This window comes from Equus asinus, chromosome 2 (genome assembly GCF_041296235.1).
Source record: "Equus asinus isolate D_3611 breed Donkey chromosome 2, EquAss-T2T_v2, whole genome shotgun sequence".
NCBI lineage: Eukaryota > Metazoa > Chordata > Mammalia > Perissodactyla > Equidae > Equus > Equus asinus.
The window spans coordinates 113,144,939-113,168,088 of record NC_091791.1 but is presented as its reverse complement, the minus strand read 5'-3'; the positions used below and the strand labels follow the sequence as shown (position 1 = coordinate 113,168,088).

The window sequence follows — 23,150 nt, the reverse complement described above, 5'->3', positions numbered from 1 at the left end:
ATGGACTGGCGTCTTCCATACGTTTCATGTAAATGGAATCATACAATACGTGACCTCTTGTTTCTGGCTTCTTTCGCATAGCAGAATGTTGTCAAGGTTCATCCATGTTGTAGCATGTGTCAGTACTTCATTCCTTTTATGACTAAATACTATTCCATTGTTTGGCTGTATCACATTTTGTTTATCCGTTCATCAGTTGATGGCCAGCTGAGTTGTTTCTAATAATGGCTATTATGAATAACACTTTGAACATCCGTGTACAAGTTTTTATGTGGACATATGTTTTCGTTTCTCTTAGATATATGCGTATAAGTGGAATTGCTGGGTCATATGGTAATTCTATGTTTAACTTTTTGGGGAACTATCAAACTGTTCTCCACAGCGGCTAGCCCGTTTCACATTCCTACCAGCAGTGTATAAGGATCTTAAGTTCTCCACATCCTCATCAACACTTCTTTTGTTCTTTATTTATTTATTTATAAAAGCCATCCTAATAAGTGTGAAGTGGCATCTCATTGTGGTTTTTTTTTTTAAGATTGGCACCTGAGCTAACCTCTGTTGCCAATCTTCGTTTTTTTCCTCCTTCTTCTTCTCCCCAAAGCCCTCCAGTACATAGTTGTATATTCTAGTTGTGAGTGCCTCCGGTTGTGCTAAGTGGGATGCCACTTCAGCATGGCCTGATGAGCAGAGCCATGTCTGTGCCCAGGATCCGAACCAGTGAAACCCTGGGCCGCCGAAGTGGAGGGCGAGAACTTAACCACGAGGCTACGACACCAGCCCCTCATTGTGGTTTTGATTTGCATCCCTAATAACTAATGATGCTAATAAATAATGAGCATCTTTTCATGTGCTTATTAGTCATTTTTATGTCTTCTTTAGAGAATTGTTGCACATCTTTTGCCCATTTTAAAATTGTGTTGTCTTTTTTTTTTTTTCTGAGGAAGATTAGCCCTGAGCTAACATCTGCTGCCAATCCTCCTCTTTTTGCTGAGGAAGACTGGCCCTGAGTTAACATCCATGCCCATCTTCCTCTACTTTATATGTGGGACCCCTGCCAGAGCATGGCTTGACAAGCAGTGTGTAGGTCTGCACCCCACACCCGAACCCTGGGGCCACTGAAGCGGAATGTGCAAACTTAGTCACTGCACCACGGGGCAGGCCCCCAAGGGTTGTTTGTCTTTCATTATTGAGTTGTAAGAGTTCTTTAAATATTCTAGATACTAGATCCTTATCAGATATATGATTTACAAATTTTTTCTCTCATTCTCTGGTGGTTCTTCCACCGTATTGATAGTGCCCTTTGAGGCACAAAAGTTTTAAATTTTGTTGAGATTCAGTTTATTTTTCTATTGCTTGTGCTTTTAGTGTCATATTTAAGAGACCGTCGCCTAATGTATGGTCACAAAGGTTGAAACCCTTGTTTTCTTCTAAGACTTTTATATAGTTTTAGCTCTTATGCTTGGGACTTTGATCCACTTTGAATTAATTTTTGTATATAGTGGAGGTAAGGGTCCAAATTCATTCTTTTGCATATGGCTATCCAATAAGTCCCAGCACTATTTGTTAAAAAGGCTGTTCTTTCTCCCATTGAGTGATTTTGGCACCCTTGTTGAAAATCAATTGGCCATAGATGTGTGAGTTTATTTCTGGACTCTCAACCCCTTCCATTGGTCTGTGTGTCTGTCTCTATGCCAGTATCACACTATTTTGATTGCTATCGCTTTGTAGTAAGTTTTGAAATTGGCAACTTTGAGTCCTCCAAATTTGTTTCTCTTTTTCAAGATTTCTTTGGCTCTTCTGAGTCCCTTGCATTCCAGATGAATCATAGGATCAGCTTATCAATTTCTGCAAAAAAGGTAGCTGGAATTTGATAGGGATTTCTCTGAATCTGTAGGTCAATTTGAGGAGTATTACCATCTTAACAATATTGACTTTTCCAAGCCATGAACACAGATGTCTTTCCGTTTTTCTTTCAGCAATGTTTTGTAGTTTTCAGTGTACATGTCTTGTATGTCCTTGGTTAAATTTGTCCCTAAGTATTTTGTTCTTTTTGATGCTATTGTAAATGGAATGGTTTTCTTAATTTTGTTTTTGGATTATTTCTCTGGTAATTTTTGCACCCTTTTATAACTCTCCTTATAGTTAATAATCATTTATTTAATCGATCTTTACTGAATTCCTGCTATGGGCCAGGCACTGATCAGGTGATGGGAGTACACCAGGAAAGAAAGCAAGAGTAATCATTACAACTTACCCTGTAGTCACCCACAAAGGTCTTGGAAGTCTTCCCCTTGCTCTCTGTCGGATTTGTGGTCAGGTCCAGGAACTACGTTCCAGTCCTACTTTTCTATGCAAGACTTTCCCCAAGGTTTGCTTTCGCTGTCCTATTGTTCCTGCAGCCTGCTTCTTGATCACCCTAGAACCTTCTCCTGTCCTGCTGCTGTTCTGATTTTCTGTGAAACAGAGTTTTGGGGATTTTTTTTTCACTAGGGAGAAGAGAAGAGCATTAACTTGCCTTATGCAGAAAGTTGACTGTAAATGATCAGGTCATCTACAAGGTGCCCCCACCCCCCAAAATCACTTTCTTTCTGCCTTTAAAATAATAAGTAACTATTACGGGAAAATGTTACTGTAAAAAAGTCTAAAAATACAGAAACATAAAATTTTAAATCACTTGAAATTCATGTATTTTAAAAGTAGAAGCTCCTAAATTCTTCTTTTAAAAACCCCAAAGTGTACTGGTCACTATTAAAAGTTAAGGGTCGACGTCTCATGCCATCTGTATCCTCAAGCATTACCTGCTCTGCGGGCACAGGACAGAGTTCCAGCACCAGCCAGCAGTGCCACTTGCCTGGGAGGCCTGTGCTATGGAGGCTGGTGGCTACAGCCACGTGGATGGACACATCCGCAGAGCTGTGCATTCACACGGCACAGCCCATTGGTCTGAAGCCGAGGCCCATGTCTGCAGTGGGGAAGAGCATGCACACCTTCATGACTCTGGCAGATGTTTACGTTTCTATGAACTTTGTGAGTTAAGGTCCCTGCTGGACCTCAGTGTCATCGGCTGTGAAATAGAACTGAGCTAGACGCTGTCTGAGGCCTAACACAAGAAGTGCCTCTCTCTGCAGCAGGGGCCCATGTGGCATGTCCACATTCTGGGAGGGGCCTTGCTGGCCTGAGGTTACCCCTTCTGTCTCTTTAGCCTGCCCAGATCCCAAATCCTTCTCTAGACCCAGGTGGAGATGTCCTCCTCCTGCAGGGGTACAGTGGGTGGGGAGACGGGGGCACCTTGGGATGGTGCCCTAGGCCAGTGCTTTCCCTGGGAGTTTTGTCAACATGCTCGTGCTGATGTGGTGTGTCCCGTGGTGCCTGAGATCTTGCAAGACCAGGTTGTACCAGGCATGTAGGCCATCGCAAGGATTGTCAGAAGCCCCTGGGGGATTTTAGGCAGAGGAAAGAGATGATCTGAAGCTTCGTGTTAATAGGCGCACTGTGACAGCTGGTTGGAATAGACTGAAGTGTGTTTGGAGTGGGGGAGAGCAACAGAGACAGGGAGGCCAGTAAGGAGGTCTTCACAATATGAGATGAAGGTGACTCAAACTAGGTGGTGGCAGTGGACGTATTTGAAGCAATCAGGTTTGGAAAGAAGAGTTGAAAGGATTTGCCAACAAATCAGATGTGGGCTATGAGCAAAGAGAGGGGGCATCAGTGACTCCAGGGCTTTTGTTCTGTGCAGTGGAAGGATGGAGTTGCGATTTCCTAGATCTGGAACATTGCAGAGGAAGCGGGTGCTGGAGGGAAAATGAGGAGCTCAGTTTGGGGTGGGTTAAATTGAAGATGCACGTGACCAATCCAGGTAGAGATGTGTACCTGGAGGCAGGGGCAGGTCTGGGCTGGAAATCTACACTTAAGCATTGTCAGCAAATAGATGGTATTAAAAGCCGTGAGTGTGGACAAGCTCATGCAGGCGGTGAATGGGGATGCCCTGGGGTCCTGCAGACTGTGGGCACTGGAGGAATCTGTTTACACCGTGATGATCCCACAAGTGCAGGTATTGAACTTTGGGGTTGCTTTGGTGCACAGCACAGAACTGGGTGCCAGGCACCTCCCCACAGCCCTTCTTGCCCACTCAGCTCCCTGTCTTCTGCCTGCACAGCCCTTGCCGGCTCTGCTGTTGTCTGTCACGCTGATATTGCTCTCTGGAGCTTGCCTTCAGGCTCCTCCATGTCCCCAGTGCCTCCTGCTGTGTGGTTCATCACAGGTGCACAGTGGGTGTTTGGAGAATGAATGAGTACAGTGGAACCTTTTGTGACCCCATGTGACCAAATGCCCTGCATGCTGCAGAGGACGTAGGCACAGTAGATACAAGGGAGACTTCCTGAGGGTGGCCCAGAGTTAAGTCCTGAAACAGGACCGTGCCCATCCTTGGGCATGGTTAGAATCTGGGTCTTTGGCTAGTTGAGATGGGAACAGAATAAGCCTCTCCTGGTATCTTTTACTCTGACCTTCCATAACTTATTGGGATTTGGGGGACTGGGACACATTCTTCAGTGTTGTCACAGAGAGTCTGCACATTCCTACAGCAGCTTCTGGGGTCAGTTCAGTCACACAAGGTTTACCCTGTAGACAGCCGCCACTCCTGAGGTGGGCTTTGCAGAAACACATGCAGGCAAGTGGCCTGCCACTGTTGACCTACTACGTACAAGCCCTTCTCGCTGTGTGTGCCAAGGACAGATTCCTCTCGCGCAGCCACACACTCAGCACATCCAGGCATCAGCGCTTCCTCCCCGAGCCCAGCTGGAGTCAGCCTTGGTTCCATCAGCTTCTCTCCACAGTCGTCAGAGGGAGGGAGTCAGGGAAGAAAGAAAGGAGGGAGGGAAAGAGTGAGAACCACCTTACAACCAGGCTGCCTTTCAAAGCGGTGCGATCCCCAGCACGATGTTCAGGACTGTCTGGTGGTGTCTGTTGGGAACCGCAGACTGGAAAGGCGACGCCGGATGCCCGAGGTTTCCCACAGACTCCGGGGCTCCGGAGGCCAGGAGAAATGTGGGCCTGGGAGCTGCCCTGTCAGCATTGTCGGTGCCAAGGGTGTGATTGATCCCAACAGGCATGTCATTCTTTCCCTCCCAGTTGGTCTGGTCAGGGTAGTCTGAAAGTACCAGGAATAATGCAGCAAACACAGAGACATGGCTCCCAGGAGGAGCAGCCCCCATCTCAGTTCTCTAGCTAGTCCGAGAACCTGTTCCCAGAGCAAGGTGCTGCATTTCTGTGCTGTTCATTCCAACCTCCCTCAAATCTCTGCAATTTAATTGCTTTAAAAAGAAAACTACCTCAATTCCAATGGTGTGCTATGTGAAAGTACTTTAAAATCTCAGCTAAGGCCTGGGTTTATTAAGTAATTAAGTCATCTGAATGATATGCTAGCTCAAATAATACTCATTTCCTGTCAGACTGAACTTGGTTTATGTCATTAATTTTAAAACTATTTTTTTAAAAGATGACTAGCAGAGAAGTCCTCCATTTTCCTCTTCAGTTCCTGGGCCAGGGGAAGGCTGTGTCTTTTCCCGGGATCACTCTCCTCCGGGAGACGAGTGAGGAAGGGAACTGAGTGCAAATCCTGCCTCACAACAGTGTTGCATTTGCAGGTGGCTTTTCACTCATTCCTGTGTTCAGCACACCTTCATTGGACTCTAACTAGTGTGGAGATCTGGGGACACTAAAACCTTGCCGCTCTGTGGGAAGCAGGCCCGGGCCCAGGTGTGGGAGAGTGGGCTCGGGAGGGAGCCTGGCATCCACAGTGGGCGGGCGAGCTGAGCCCCCCCGACGCCTCAGCCACACCAGCTGCCATACAGAGAGCTGCCAAGGCCCGAGACGGGAGCTGGTTATGGTGCAGCCAGAGCAGAGCGAGGGGCTCGTCCTGCAGAACTTCTTTCCGAGAAGTATGGCTGCATTTTAGAAAGTTTCCATCTAGAATGCTCAACATTTTAAGTTTGCTGTTGAGCTCAGGAAGTTTCAGTTCTTTGGGAACCATGTGTGCTCCATCTCCTGCATCTGGCATGCGACAGGCCTGGGGTCAGATCCTCCTGCCTCCGCTGTTCCTGAATCTCTGGTGTCTTAGTCAGTTCAGGCTGCTATACCAAAGTGCTATAGACCCGGGGGCTTATAAAGAACAGATGTTTATTTCTCACAGTTCTGGAGGCTGGAAGTCCGAGATCACGAGGCCAGCATCGTCAGATTCTGGTGAGGACCCTCTTCCTGGTTTTAGACGGCTGCCCTCTGCTTGTATCCTCCCGTGGCAAAAAGAGAGCAAGCTATCTTTCTGCAGTCTCTTTTATAAGGGCAATAATCCCATTCATGAGCACAGAGCCCCCCAAGAGGCCCCACCTTGTAATACCATCATATTGGGGGCTAGATTTTAACATGTGAGTTTGGGGGGACACACACATTCAGTCCGTAATGACATCCGGCTTTGGTGTTCACGGCTCCCTCAGGCAGGGCAAGATGGTGGGAGGCGCCCTAACTTTTCAGGTGGGTTTGTGGTTATGAAGGAAGTTTGAGCCACGCACAGAGACAAACCACCTGACATCTGGCTTTGTTGCTAGACTCCCTCCTATAAGGTGAGGATGAGCACCCTTTGCTCAGGGTGTTGAATGGAAGGTGATGACTCAGGCCAAGTAAGTGAGGGTAGGGGCCTCCGCATCCCGCCCTCCTCACCCCAGAGCCCTGGGGTACAAGCAAAGCCTTTGCGCCTGCACTGCTCAGGTCAGCCTCCCTGCCTACCTGCACATCCCACTTAGCCCCCTCAGGGACAGTGAAGGCCTGAGCACCTCCTTGTGACCTGAGGCTCCTGCGAGCACCCCTGGTGCATGTGACACTGTGGGTCGCCCCCTGCTCAGCTGGAATTGGGCTTGGCTTTGAGAAGCACCAGGGATGTCTTTGCATGGTCATTCTCTCATTCATTCAGCATACACGCACTTAGACTGAAGACCTGCTACGTACCAGACCTGCTGGCAGTCAGGGGCTGCAGCATGCTTCTTGGTTCTTCCCCTCCGCACCCCATCCACCCTGAGGGCCCAGCTCAGTGCCCTGAACTGACTGAGAGCTCCACCAGGGCTGTGGTTTGTCTCTGTGCGTGGCTCAAACTTCCTTCATAAACACAAACCCACCTGAATAGCTAGGGTGTCTCCCACCATCTTCCCCTGCCTGAGGGAGTCGTGAGGCATCAACTCTGAAATGGGAAACAGAATCAAGCATGCTTCCCAACCCTCTTTCCGTAATCGACACCATGTATCTCATTTCATAGCTTTCAAAGGGTTTTAGTTTTCCATACTTGGCATTCACATTGTAATAAATAGACTGTCTGAGACAATTGAAGGGACTTTAAAAGCTTCTGTGTCATTCTCTTGAACTCAGAGAATCTACTTTTTCTCCCTAATTAAAATTTCTCTTTTTTCTCTAATCTTTCCTCTGTTTCCAAAAGAGCAGCAACCCACATGTGCCAGGTTTTTCTTGGTTTCACCAGCGTTTCCAAATTTCCACTGATCTAGGACAGAAGTAAAATTTGTCCAAGGAACAAGAGAGAGGTAGGATGATAATTAGTGCTTGTGAATTCCCCGTCAGGCGCTGGGCATTATTTTACATCAGTGTTAAAAATCAGTATAGAATCAGGGCATCTTAAACAGTCATAGATGATAATAAGGAATTAAGGTTTATGAGAAAAAAGTCCTTATTGCTAGTGATACATAGTATGGTACTTACAAGTGAAACATTAACAACATCTAGGATTTGCTTTAAAATACTCCAGGGGTCTGGGGTACGGGGCTGGGGGAGTGGAGGAATGGGGAGGAGATGGAGGAAGTAAAATTGGCAAAATGTGGATGATTGTTGGGGCTGTGTGATGGACACTTCAGAATCCATTGTACTGTTTTCTCTATTTTGTGTTTATTTGAAAATTTCCATCATGAAAAGTTTTAAAAAATACGTGTCCAGAGGCTGACCTGGTGGAGCAGTGGTTAAATTTGTGGTCTGCTTCGGTGGCTCGGGGTTGGCAGGTTGGGATCCTGGGCACAGACCTACACCCTGCTCATCAAACCGTGCTGTGGCCGCATCCCACATACAAAATAGAGAAGATTGGCACAGATGTCAGCTCAGCAACAATCTTCCTCAAGCAAAAAGAGGAAGATTGGCAACAGATATTATCTCAGCGTCAATCTTCCTCACCAAAAGAAAAAAAATTACATGTATGGGGAACATTTCTTCCAAAGAAGTCAGAATGAAAGAAGATCATAGAGATTTAGATTGCACAATTAAGTAAAATAACATAAAGATTACGTAAAGACGACATAAACAATTCTCCATATCAGTGTGAGAAAAAATTGTGTACCATTGGAGGATAGTTTCTTTGGAGTAATTGATTTGGACTTTCTTACCCCCAAACAGTCAGTCTTAAATCTATCTAAGAATAAGACAGAGTACCAAACTGTGTGTGCGTATGTGTGTGTGTTTGTGTATGCGTTCATGATGTATGGGAGTGGTTATTATGGGTATGTAGATATGTGTCTGTGTAGGTATGTATGTAAGTGTGTATGCATGCATGTGGGTGTTGTGTATATGTGAGTGTGGGTGTAGGTTGGTGCGTATGTGTGTATGAGTGTGTGTGTATAGACACATACCTCATTTTATTGCACATCGCTTTGCTGTGCTTCACAGATATTGTGTATTTTACAAATTGAAGGTTTGTGACAACCCTGGGTCAAGCAAGTCTGTTGGCGCCATTTTTCCAACAGCATTTGCTCACTTCAGGTATCTGTGTCACATTTTGGTAATGCTCACAGTATTTCAAACTTTTTCATCTTTATTATATTTGTGATGGTGATCTGTGATCAGTGATCTTTGACGTTACTGTTGTAAGTATTTGGGGGCACCACAAGCTGCACCCATGGAAGACGGCGAACTGAATGGACAAATGTTGTGTGTGTTCTGACTGCTCCACCGACTGGCTGTTGCCCTGTCTCTCTCCCTCTCTTTGGGCCTCCCTGTTCCGTGAGACAGAACAATGTTGAAATTAGGCCAATGAATAACCCTACAATGGCCAGTAAGTGTTCAAGTGAAAGGAAGAGTCGCACATCTCTCACTTTAAATCCAAAGCTAGAAATGATTAAGCTCAGAGAGGAGGGCAAGTCAAAAGCCAAGAGAGGCCCAAAGCTAGGCCTCTTGTGCCAGTTAGCCAAGTTGTAGATGCAAAGGAAAATTTCTTGAAGGAAATTAGAAGTGCCACTCCAGTGAACACACAAATGATAAGAAAGTCACACAGCCTCATTGCTGATATGGAGGAAGTTTTAGTGGTCTGGATAGAAGATCAAACCAGCCACAACGTTCCCTTAAACCAAAGCCTAATCCAGAGCATGGCCCGAACTCTCTTCAGTTCTGTGAAGCCTGAGAGAGGGGAGGAAGCTGCAAAAGAAAAGTTGAAAGCTAGCAGAGATTGGCTCATGAGGTTTAAGGAAGGAAGCCGTCTCTGTAACGTAAAAGTGCCGGGTGAAGTGGCAAGTGCTGATGTAGAAGCTGCAGCAGGTTCTCCAGAAGGTCTAGCGAAGATAATTCATGAAGCTGGCTACACTGAACAACAGAATCCAACGTAGATGAATAGCCTCCTATTGGAAGAAGCTGCCATCTAGGGCTTTCATAGCTGGAGAGAAGTCAATGCCTGGCTTCAAAGCTTCAAAGGACAGGCTCACTCTCGTTAGTAGTTAATAGAGCTGATGACTCTAAGTTGAAGCCAATGCTCATTTGTCATTCTGAAAATCCTAGGGCCCTTCAGAATTATGCTAAATCTACTCTGCCTGTGCTCTGTAAATGGAACAACAAAGCCTGGATGACAGCACATCTGTTTACAACGTGGCTTATTGAATATTTTAAGCCCACTGTTGAGACCTACTGCTCAGAAAAGAAGATTCCTTTCAAAGTGTTACTGCTCATTGACAATGCACCTGGTCACCCAAGAGCTCTGATGGAGATGTACAACGAGATTAATGTTGTTTCCATGCCTGCTAACACAACATCCATTCTGCAGCCCACGGATCAAGGACTCATTTCAACTTTCAAGTCTTATTTAAGAAATACATGTCATAAGGCTAGAGCTGCCGTAGATAGTGATTCCTCTGATGGATCCGGGCAAAATAAGTCAAAAACCTTCTGGAAAGGATTCACATTCTAGATGCCATTAAGAAAATTCGTGATTCATATGGGAAGAGGTCAAAATATCAATATTAACAGGAGTTTGGAAGAAGGTGATTTTGAGGGGTTCAAGACTTCAGTGGAGGAAGTAACTACAGACGTCGTGGAAATAGCAAGAGAACTGGAATTAGGAGTGGAGCCTGAAGATGTGACTGAATTGCTGCCATCTCATGATAAAACTTTAAAGGATGAAGAGTTGGTGCTTATGAACGAGCTAAGGAAGTGGTTTCTTGAGATGGAATCTACTCCTGGTGAAGATGCCGTGAAGAGCGTTGGAATGGCAACAAAGGATTTAGAATATCCCATAAACTTAGTGGATACAGCAGTGGCAGGGTTTGAAAGGACTGACTCCAATTTTGAGTTCTACTGTGGGTAAAATGCTATCAAACACATTGCATACTACAGAGAAATCATTCGTGGAAAGCAGTCAATGATGCAGCAAACCTCATTGTCTCTGTAGAAATTGTCACAACCACCCCAACCTTCAGCAACCACCACTGTGATCAGTCAACTGCCATCGACATCAAAGCACGACCCTCCACCAGCAAAAAGATTATGACTTGCTGAAGGCTCAGATGATGGTTAACACTTTTTGGAAATAAAGTATTTTTTAATTAAGGTATGTACATTGTGTTTCTAGACATAATGCTATTGCCCACTTAATAGAGTACAATATAGTGTAAACATAATTTTTGTATGTGCTAGGAAACCAAAAGATTTATGTGACTCACTTTTTTGTGATATTCGCTTATTGCGATGGTCTGGTCTGGGACTGAATCTGCAGTGTCTCCGAGGTATGCCTGTATTTGCTTGTTTTTAGAGAACCAGCATAGCTTAGAAGTCGAGCTCTGGAGCCAGCCTGCCCTTCAGATCCATATCCTGCCACTTGCCAGCAGTGGCCCTGGACAGGTCATTTCCATTCTCTGAGCATTGGGTCTCTCTTCGGTGTGGGGCTGTTGGGAGGGTTAAAGAGACTGTGTCAAGTGCTTAGCATTATTATTATTAAGATGACTCCTCACGGCAATCTTAATGTGAGTGTTTTTAATCCTCATTTTGTGGGAGAGGAAGCTGGTTCCAAGCCGCATCTAGGAGCCTGACTGATCCCCCTGAGCCGTCAGGGCACAGCCTGGACTCAGGGTGCACCTCCCCTGACTGCAGCCGGGGCCCCCGCTTACTCCGTCCTGCCGTGCTGGTCCTCCAGGTGCCTCTGCAGCAGGCGCAAGCAGCCCTTAGTTGATATTTTCTCTTTAGCCCTGTGGTCAACGGTTTTAGGATATTTTGGGTTGGATTTTTTATTTAAAGTGTTGTAATTAGAAGATAAAAACCAAATGAAATAGTAAAGACTAACAGGTGCCTTGTAGTAGGAGCATCTGCTGTGTGCTAGGGTCAGGACTCCTTGCAAGTATCTCGCCTGGACGGAGATTGAAGAGAGCAGGTGCCTTCTGAGACCTTGCTGTGACCAACAGGTGTGGGCACGGCCCTTTATTTTTTTAACTCATCAGAGCACTTGAAACACAGTAGGCACCTGGAATAGATGGTGATTGATTTTTAAGGGTTTTTCGTATATACTGTGCTCCTGGCTTCAGTATCATTGAGATATCTGTTCCTCACAAATTTACAATGTTAACACAATCCCAATCAATATCACCATGAAATTAAGGAGGTGGGAGGAGCCTGCCTGGATGATTATAAAGCTTATCTGGGAGAGTGAACACAGCAAATAGTGAGAGAAATTCTGGAAAAACTAAACACAGATATTTAATATTTTTAAGCTATAATAATTAAAATAGTATGGCACTGGTGCTAGAATAGGCAGATAAGTCTAGGGGAACAGACTTGAGAGTCCACAATTAGAGTCATGTGGATACACTAAGTATAGCATTTCAAATTAATCGGGAGAAAATGAAGTGTCGAATAAAAGCTATTGACAATTGGCTAACCATTTGGAAAGGAAATCATTGTTTTGGTACATTTATACACATAAAATTAGAAACTTCTGTTTGGCAAAAAATACCATAAAATTAAAATTAGAAAAATATTTATAAAGTATTTTGGACAAACTCCAGTAATTCACAGATGGTCTTTTTCATTTCTCTCTAGCCTGAGGGTTGCAAACTTTTTCTGTGAGGGGCCGAAAGTAATATATTATGCTTTCTGGTCTCCGTGACAACCGCTTAACTCTGCCATTACAGTGTGACAACAGCCATAGAAGATATGTAAGTGAACGGGCGTGCTGTGCTCTAAGGTAACTTTACAAACGCAGGTGGCGGGTCTGTGGCCATAGTTTGCTGCCCCCCTGCTCTAGCCTATTTGCATGTTGCAGTGGAATTGAATCCTCTGCTAACTGGTAAGTGAAAGGCCTGTTTATTCGGTGTTATTTGAGACATCCCATTCTGTTCGCATTTTCCCACCATGGGCCCATGTTGTCCTGTGTGCTGGTAAATGTTTAACAACTAGCACTCCAGGGGGAAACTATGTGTACAGTCATGTGCTGCATGAAGATGTTTTGGGTCAACGACAGACCATATATACAACAGTGGTCCCATAAGATTAGTATCATATAGCCTAGGTGTGTAGTAGGCTATAGCATCTAAGTGTGTGTAGGTGCACTCTGTGATGTTCACACAACGGTGGAATTGCCTAACACATTTCTTAGAACATAACCCCCTTGTTAAGTGATGGATGACTGTGTATATAAAAATTATGTGTGTGTGTGTATATATATCACATAAGTATATTATAAATTTTACTGATATAAAGCATGTGTAGCACACAATTTACAAATAATAATAAAATATACACTATTTGTATTGTAAATTCCGGATAGGCAATTGAGTCTCAGAGAATGCTTTCATTGATTTTTGCCAAACTCTTGTATCCGTAGCCAACCTATGGTTGCAGTTGATGGAGAACTGTCCGTCTGAGGTGATAAATATAGGTCAGAACGTTGTTCATCCATCAAAGATGTGAAGCCAGTTCTTTGCTGAATTGGAGGATAGTTTTCAAATACTAGAAGAATGTTTCCTCATTTTTTTATGCTGTTTCCAATGTAATGGCTATAAACATAACCACTTTTAAGTTTAATCTGCCTTCTTAACATTTTCTCCATCGTTTTCTTAAGTCTAGATTATCAACAATTAATCAAGCCCTTGCCTGTAGCGTTTGTCAATTTCCAAGTGTAAATGCTCCCACCGTGGCTGATTTCAAGCTGCCAGTATGATGTCACTGAAAGCAGAGTTGGGAGGAGATACACAGTAGCCACCAGTAGATAGAAGTTCCACTGTATAGATAGAATAGATGTAAACAACCCCCAAAGCATAGATAATGACAGAGTACAGTAAAATAATTAGGAAGGGATGATTTTCGAGTTTTTCTTACTTTTGTTTACAGTATAATTTATTTAATTGTAAGTTTATGTAATTTAATTTTTGACAACAGCTGTGTTTAACAACCGGCTCACAAAGTTCCTGAAAACATTACCAGTCGGCCCTGTTAAGTCAATGTGAACCAGCCCAGCACACCATTGCATATTGGGAATTATATGGGTAGAGGACTGTCTTTCTTTTGGGATGAGTATACTTTAAGGGGGATGCATTCAATGTGTGACCAAGGCTCAGACCTTACTGTGTGCTTTGCCCCCAACTTGCCAACTCCTCTTTATCCCAACAGAGCCAGCCTATCTCTGAATGGAGCCTTGATCCCTCCCCCAGGACTAGACATGACAATCAGAGGCTCCTATTTCATTGGTTTCTTTCTTTCGAAGGCCCACTCAGAGGAGTGAAAGTCTAATTGCCATTGATTTAGCTACTTATTTAATAAGTCAAACTTTTTCTGACTAAATGTTGCCAGTTGCTAACTTTTTACTAACAGTTGGCATTTGAATTCTCAATATGCTTAAAAGGCATTTTTCCAAGGGGGAAAATTAAAAAATAATATTTGGTATAAGAAAATTCCAGGACACAGGCCGACACCTTCTTTATCTCTAACATCTCCACCCCCCTAGTTAGATGTTTGAAAACAGAGCTTTATAATGTGTTATAGCCTTGATATGTAAAGAGGGCTTACAAATCACTAAGACATATGCAAAACACCCCACTAGAAAAATAGGCAAAGAATCTGAACAGGCAATTCATAAAGAAAAAAATATAAACAACCAGTAAACAAGAGTTAATCAATCTTTATAATAATTGAACAAAATATAAATTAAAACACAGGAAGGTAGATATCATGATAAGCCAACAAGCAGAAGTTCAAGGTATTGCAGGAAAAAATACCAGAATGTGCATGGTATTCTGCACTTGGGGCCACAGTGTGGTTTGGTGAAAAGAGCGTGAATTTAGAGGTAGAAAGGCCTGGGTCCCAATACTGGCTTCCACCTGTTACTGGCTGAGAGACCTTGTGAGTAATAATAATTCCCTCATAGGCATGATGTGAGTACCTGATGGGAGTGAACATTTCTAGCACAACCTGGCACATAGTAGGTCATCATGGAAGCTCAGGTCCCTTTTCCTCCCTCTCCTCACCCACCCGCTACAGCCACAGCCTTTAGGAACTTGTCCATCTGCCCTCTGGGAAAATTCTAGCCCAGAGGTAACTGGTAGAGACCTACCTCAAAACCTTTGAGGAAGATTAAACTGGCTGTGATTCTGGGGAACCCAGGAATTTGGAAACAACAGAATCCAGTGCTGAGGCTGAGGGCAGGCTGGATTGCTGTCCAATCAAAGGACTGAAATGGGAAACTCTTCTGCATCTTGAACTCATCAGGTATATTTCTGTTGTTGTTGTTGTTCTTCTTCTTCTTCTTTTTTTTCGGTGAGGAAGATTGGCCCTGAGCTAACATCTGTGCCAATCTTCCTCTATTTTTCATATGTTCCCACACACAAAGCCACAGTGTGGCTTGATGAGTAGTGTGTAGGTCCATGCCCAGAATCCAAACCTGTGAACCCTGGGCTGCTGCAGCAGAGAACACAACCTTAACCACTATGCCACCGTCTGGCCCCTCTTTATTCTTCTTAAGCAACATTTTTTCCAAACAAAAGAAACAAAAATTGGCTGACCAGCAGCTTAGTTTTGAAACTACTGTGAGGAGATAATACGCTACCAACTGCACTGGCTTTTCAGTGGCTTTCGTGTGCACATGGGTACGTTCCCCGGGGTCAGAGCCATTTAGGAAGTTCCCACACATCTTGGCTTTCTTTGGAGCTCAGCCCAGTACACCTGACTCCTCCTGCTGGCTTCCGTGGAATCCCGTCTGTGGTTCTCTCCTTCCCGCAGACGTGGAAGGTAAAGCCAGGGAAGATCAAAGAGGTCCAGGCAGAATTTTAGCATGTTTGCCAAAACTTGCAGAGTAAGCTGTAGGGGCAGAGATAAGTTAAGATCAACCCTGAACCGCATTCCAGTCGACTTGACTGAGAAAAGAATGTCTGTGAGGAGGGTGATGAGAGGAAGACCAGGCTGCTGCATGCTCTGGTTTTGGGACACAGGATTTGGGCCTTGGGACCCTGTTTTGGGTGAGGCCAGAGCAGAGTGTCTTGCAGGTGTGGTCTGAGTTCCAGCTGGACCACTTACTGGCCCGGTCATGGAACCTGTCTCCATCTCCATTTCTGCACATGTGTGATGGGAATAATAGTATCTACTTCACGGCCTGGGTGAGGTTCAAATGTAAGAAGGCTTCATACTAACAAATCCTTCATGAGGACTTTTAAAGGTTTCAAGATTAGGATCTGTGTTTAACCATAGCGCCTGAAATGTCAAAAGCACCAAGAACTGTTTCTTGGTATTAACCTTCCTTGGAACCCATCACATGTGTCACTTATATACCAAATTCTGTGGTTCTGCCTTAAATTAATAAATAGGATCTCACAAAGGTTCTACAGTCACTTAAATGGAAGAATTTTTTAAAAAGCCCAGGGAAGCAGGCTCTTTTCAAACATTGCTCTTGATAGTTTGTTCCTTCTACCTCCAATCATGTGTATTGATTGCACTCTACTCCATTATGTGATGCTTGACCAGTTATGTGCCTCCCCAGATTGGCTCAGCCCAGGGCCCTCTGGCCTTGCCTCTTGCCTGATGGAGAGGTCCGGCCCCGACTTCATCTCCTGAGCTCCCCCAGCCTCCTCTGAGGTGAAGGCTGGGCTAGGGCACGGCTGTCGTTCCACACAGGGAGGAGCTGCAGTGGCCCTAGGTGGTCAGGTCAAGCCCAGCAGGACTTGGGGAGGCTGTGGCTTTTCTCTCCACTTCAGGTGAGGTGTGCCATCTGCCTCCCCAGCATCTAGCGCCTGGATGGGGCAGGTACCACAACCTGCAAGTGCCCGGGAGGTTTGCCCACTGAGAGACAGGACGTGAAGCTCACAAGGCCTGTTTGGTAGATGTCTCTGGCCAAGCACCCTGCTGCTTGGTTGTGAAGCTGCAGCCACCTTAGTATCTGTTTTCCCTCCTCTTCCCTACCTCGCCCCTCCCTCCTAACTCTTGTTGCCCTGGGATTGCACCTGCCAATAAAGCCTCAGCCCATGGGCTTTGCCTCAGACCCTTGTAACTGGTCCCATGTGATTCTGCTGCTGACAAGCAGAGCTTGCCTGTGGAAGCACGGGACTAGGTCTGTCTGCTCTCTCCCCAGTGCTCAGCACTGAGGACGTGGTTAATGAGTAGTGATTGAATGACTGAATGAATGTATGTGCATGCAGCCATGAGCCTTGTTTAAATTAAGAGCTCATATAATTTTAATCAACTCTGTTTTCAGCTGTGCACACAGTAAAATGTTTAATAATCGGTTAAAAGGGGAAGAAATTAGTCTTTCCTGTGTGACTGTTTTTTCCCCTTTTTCATCACAAGAAGTTCCATGGTTTCTTGATTTACTTTCAGTAGCTCTTTCATACATTTCTTTTTCCTTAAGAGCATAGCTGTTCTCCTTTTATTGTTAGTTTTATTGACCTTTGTTTAATTGACATCTGTTTTGAGCTAATCTTCATTTCCAAGATAAGAGTTGAAATTTTGCAATCTGTCATCGATGGCTCCATCTATCTTGTTCTGGCAGCTGGAAAGAGAGTCAGATTTAAAGCGTGTGCCTTCTGTCCTGGCTTTCAGGTTTGTCGCTAAACTCTCATTTCTGGAAAGTGTGCTGATAGAGCATCACTCCCCCTTCCCGGGAAGCAGAACTGAAGAGCTCAGCGAGGTTTCCAGTCCCCACACACACGGTTGTCCAAGAGTTCCATTTTTAACCCCATTTGCTTCAATGTTACTCAGTGCTCCAGTCGGCCTCTTTGCCTCCCTTCCACTCTTTCAAGGGACCATGATAATAGCGGCACTCTTCCCAAAGTCTCCTTGTTCCAGAGAGAAAGCGGTGGAGGATCCTCCCTCACTGAGGTCCGAGCACAGCCCAGCTGCTGCATGCGGGTTCGTCAGTCACGGCCTCGGGCAGGTGGTTCTCTATCTCCTGATCGTGCATGTGACAAAAAGATGACATTTTTCTTTACTGTTTCGCTTTTGGAAATAAAATTCTAATCATTGATGAAAATGAAAAACAAAATGGTACGGGAAGAGGACGTGCTCTCCTGAAACCCCTTCTCAGGCCTCCCCAGTCAGCGTCCAGGGACAAAGCTGTGCCTCCGTGTTCACGCCGCCTCTCCTGGTCTGCCTTCTGGAGACCGCGTCCTCCCAGAATGTATAAATGCGTTTAATTTTTGAACAGTTGACTTTATTATTTTCAGAAACACATCATGTTCAAAAGTATGTGTATATTTCCATTTGATCTTTTTCTCCTGACATTTTACAGAGTTCTGCTTGTACTGCATACATAACTTTGTGCTTCCTTTTGCTGCTTGCATATCAAGCGTTTTTTAATGTCGTTATATGTCCTTTGTAAGCGGCATTTTATATATTTTATGTTACTTCACCAAGTAGAAATACTGTAATTTATTTAAGCGTCACTCTGTTGTTGGACATGTAGATTGTTTTCTGGGTTTTTTTTGCTATTATAAATAGTTTAATGCAGAAAGCTTGCTCCTAAATTTAAAATTATTTCCTTGAGATCATTCACCAGAAGTAAAATTACTGGGACAAATAAGAGGTGTAAACCACAAATATATCTGCTTTGGATACATATTTACAATTTGCTTTTCAAATAGTTGACCCAATTCACAATCTCCCTGGGCTGGGTAGGCGCACTCATCTGCCAGTTCTAGAGGAGATATGTGAAATCTTTGCTTAATTTGCATTGTGATAATTACTAATGAGAATGAACACTTTTCCAAATGTTTGTGTACAAGGCGTGTTTTTTCTTTTGAAAACTGCCCTTTCTGTTTTTGTCCTAAGAGGTCTCAGTGTTGTTGTTATCAAGCCAGTAAAAGTACTCCATGTAAAATACAGATGTAATAACCCTCATGTGTCACAGCTCCTATAAATATTTTTTTCTGGTCTGCTATTTGACTTATGTGTTTTAAAGATAATCTTAAATTTATTCTCCAGAGTTTTGGTGACTTTATTTATTCCCAGTTTGTTTATGATTTGATTTTCTCCATAATCTGTTGATTTTTTTCTTAATATAAGATAAATTTTTTTTTCTAAATTGCTAACAAATTACCCCAAAACAAAGACAAAATTGAAATCTTAGGAGATGTTGTCAACTTCTGTATCTGACAATAGGAAGACCAAGAACAGAACAACTAGCAGAACGCCTAGAACATACAAAACAACTTGTTAAAAATAAGTGCAACTATATCAATAGTTTCAATAAAGGTAAATAGATGAATCGCTTCATTTAGAAGACAAAGATTGTCATATTAGGTTTTTTTAAAATGCATTTGCTGTTGTGCCAGGCATCTTTCATTTACCACCAGAGCCACTCTCCACTCTTCTCTTCCCTACCCTGCCTTAGGAGGCAGCCTAGCCACAGACTCTTTGTCTATGGCTTATGGTTGAGTTCAGCCAAGGGGGAAACTCCAGCAGGAGAACGGAGGGAGGAAGGAGATATTTACTTAGAAATTACTTACCCCTCCAGCTCCCTTCAGCAGCCAGGGTCCCTCCAGGTCACAGCTCCACCCTCCTCTTGCCTATAGAATATAGTACACCCAAGGGCTTAACGCCTCTCCTGTTGCTAGCACCAGGGAACTCCACCATCCCTTGTGGCTTTGTTTTGCTCTGCTCACACCTTTGTGAATAGTCTCTTTATTTAAGCCTCCTTGGATTAGCCTAGCTTAATGGTGCTGTCTGCTTCCTGCTGAGGCTGACTGATATCACTATATACAGGAATGATATCTAAAATATAAGAAAACTGAGAAGTTAAAAATAAAGTGGATGGGAAGAGATTTACCAAGAAAATACTAGCCAAAAGAAAGCTGTTGTCATTATGTTAACATGAGATAAATAGAAATGTTATGGCAAAAAGCACTACTCGAGCTAAAGAGAGTCACTACATATTGATGAAAGGTTTAATTCAATTCTAACATGGCCTCAAAACATATGAAGCAAAAACTTGTTAAAACTACTAAGAGAAAAAGACAAATTCATACAAGGCAGGAGGTTTAGCATACCTAAAATATATTTGATAGATAAAAAAGCAAAAATCAGTAAGAATAGAAGATTTGAACATCAAAATTGACAGTTTAGATCTGATGAACCTATTTGAACACTATACATAACAACCGAAGAATACACTTTCCTTTCAAGCACAAAAGGATTATTTATGAAAATTGGCCACATAGTAAGCTATTTGGTAAGCTCCAAGGTATTTCCAAGGATTGGAAGCATGTCGACCCTGTTTCTAATATTGGGCTTATGTTAGAAACCAAATAAAAAAGATAACTAGAAAAGGCCCATATATTTGAAAATTGGAAAGCACTTCTGAATTACTCATGAGTCAAAGGAAAAAAATAATAATTAAGAAATATTTAGAACTGGATGATGATAAGAATACTACATATGGAAACAAGTGGGATGCAGTGCAGCCGTGGCAAGAGAGAAGTTTATGGCCCTGACTTCGTGAATTACAAAAGAGGAAATGCTAGAAATTAATGTGCTACGCATCCAACTTAAGATGGTAGAAGAAAGACCAACAAAGTCAAAGAAGGCAGGAAAAAAGAATATTTTAAATGGCAGAAATTAATGGAATAGAAAACAAACACATAGAGAGAATCAACAAAGCCGTAAGTTGGTTCTCTGAAGAAATGAATAAAATTGATAAAACTTTAGGAAGACCAATCAAGGAAAAAACTGAGAATATAGAACTTCAGGAATGAAAAAGGGGAACATTATTATAGATCTTGTATACATTAAAATTATTATAAGAAGATGTTATAAATGAAATGAACCAAAAAATGACACTTAGCAAAACTGACACAAGAAGAAATTAAAATTGCCCTGTTAAAGAAATTGATTCTGTTAAAAAAACTTAAGGCCAGATTGATTCACTGGCAAATTCTATTAAACATTTAAATGGAAGAAATAAGGTCAATATTCCATAAACTCTTCCAGATGGTAAAAAAAGAGGGAAACAGTCCCTGACTGGTTTAAGCCTGTATATCCTTGATACCAAGTCCCAACAGCACATTAGGAGAATGGGAAATTTTCAGCCAGCCTCACTCAAGAACATAAATACAAAAATTCCAAGTTCAACATTAACAAACTAAATCCAACAGTATTAAAAGGGACCTCTTTTCCTGCCTTTTTATGGATTAAGTACTTTTGAACCTTCCATTTTATTTCCTTTATTGGCTTTTTAGCCCTATTTGTGTGGTTGCTCCAAGAATTACAATATGTACCCTTAGTATGTTACAGTTTACTTAGAGTTAATATTGCATGGCTTCACACTTCACAAATGTAAGAACCTAATAACAGTGTCATTCCATTCCCTCCACCCCCCACTTTGTGCTATAGTTGTGTCGTGTATTTTACTTCTGTGTGCATCTTATAGTAGTATTTTTGCTTTAAGCAGTCTTTGTCTTTTAAAGAAATTAAGAGAAGAAAAAAAGCCACTCTTTTATGTTTACCTACGTTTATCATTTCTGATGCTCTTTATTCTTTCCTGTAGATCCGAATTTTCATCTGGTATAATTTTCCTTCTGCCTGAAGAACTTCCTTTACCATTTCTTATCATGCTGGCCTGCTGGCCATGAATTTGCTAGGCTTGGATTTATTTCAAAATCTCTTTATTTCAACTCATTTTTCTATTTGTTTTAAAAAATGTGTTTATTTGCTCATTTATTGATGCATTGATTTGACTCTGCTCAGAGGAAATCATTGTGATGGTGCTGTGACTTGACCCATTTTTGAATGGAATTTTCACTGGGTAGAGAATTCTGGGTTGGCAGTGTTTTTTTTTATTTCAGCACTTTAAAGATATTCCATTTTCTTCTGACCTCCTTGTTTCTGGTGGGAAGTGTTTACATTTATTATGTAAATGCTGTTTACATCTGAGCCACCTAGTATACTATGGTAATGTTTCCTTTCTCATGCTGTACAAGCTAGCAAGTTTGCCATATAGAAAATGAATAAACACACAAAAGTGCATTCCAGTATTCCCGCACACAGAACTTCTGGTTGGATTTTTAGTGTGTCACTGCTAAATATAAAAGAACCCCCAAGGAACACCAGACATTTGAGGAAATTATCCAACATTAAAGTAGAAACAAACTTTAACAGAGAAGGAACTTGGAGGGGAAAGGCAATTTAGGCAGTGAAAGAAAACTTCAAGAAAACAACAATTGGTATTACAAAATAGAAAAACTCAGTCTTTCCCTCCTGAGTAGGGGAAAACCTTTTTCTTCCCTACTGTGTTTCTCTCCTGTGAGTCTCCTTTACTACTCACACAGAACACTTCTCTTCTGACACTTCTGGTCACCAAATGTGTGGAGGTTTTCCCCCCAACAAGCAGTTCTCTGTGGCACCAGCAAGGTGTCCTACAATTTAAGTCAATTCTAACACTCTCTAGCCCAAGATAGCATCAGATCCCACATGTTAAGAGTTCAGCCTCACAAGACTGTCCCCCCAGCAACACACACACACACACACACACGCACTCTCTCTCCCTCTCTCCCCTCTCCCCCCCCCCCCCTCCCCCCCCCCCCCCCCCCGGAAGCCAATCACAGGCCCAGGTTATCACCTGTGTTTTTGACCAACTGGCTGTAGATCAGAGGTTCTAAAGATCCCCTCTGTGGGTTCAATTAATTTACTAGAGTGGCTCAAAAAACTCAAGGAAACATGTTTACCAGCTTATTAAAGGATATGATAAAGGATACAAATGAACAGCCAGGTGAAGAGATGGATGGGTGAGGTCTGGGAAGGTACAAAGCTCAGGAGTTTCTGTCCCTGTGGAGTTGGGTTGTGTCATCCTCCTGGTGTTAATGTATTCACCCACCTAGACGCAACCCGAAACCCTTGCTATTGGGATTTTATGGAGGCTTCATCACGTACACATGATCAGTCATTAACTCGATTTCTAGCCCCTCTCCCTTTCCTGGAGGACTGGGGAAGGGGCTGAAAATTTCAAGCTTCTAATCACAGCTTGGTCTTTCTGGTGACCAGCCCCCATCCAGGAGCCTATCCAGAATAACCTCATTAGAACAAAAGATGCTCCTAGTGCTCTTACCACTTAGGAATTTCAAAGGTTTTGGGAGCCCTCTGTCAGGAAAGGGGCAAAGATGAAATATTAGATCAAGAGGTGCTCCTAGTGCTCTTATCTCTTAGGAAATTAGAAGGATTTCAGGAGCTCTGTGCCAGAAACCCCGAGGAGAGACCAGTATATAATGTCTATTAGCTCATAGGTATCCTCAGGGGAAATGAAAGAGTTTACCTATAAAACAGGAACAGGCTGCTGCATTTTAAGAAAGAATAATGGGAGAACCAGATAAATGCCTTGAAAAAAGAAAAGGGCTATTTTGTGCTTTGCCGTACAGGACAATTGATTGTTCTTTACTGAATGT

At 43.2% G+C, this 23,150-nt stretch overlaps 1 protein-coding gene across 4 annotated transcripts in view; it reads left to right on the top strand.

The window, feature by feature from the left end:
* The window catches only part of PCSK6 (proprotein convertase subtilisin/kexin type 6), a 181,314-nt gene that overhangs the window by 126,986 nt on the left and 31,178 nt on the right, over window positions 1-23,150 (top strand). Inside the window, exon 14 of one of the 4 annotated variants that reach the window (XM_070496497.1) lies at window positions 17,320-18,611. The exons of the other annotated variants lie outside the window; for them this stretch is intronic. Within the exon in view, the coding sequence (XP_070352598.1) occupies window positions 17,320-17,357 (38 nt within the window). The 3' untranslated portion in view covers window positions 17,358-18,611. Of the gene's footprint in view, window positions 1-17,319; window positions 18,612-23,150 lie in introns of those variants that run through there. 4 annotated transcript variants of the gene reach the window in all.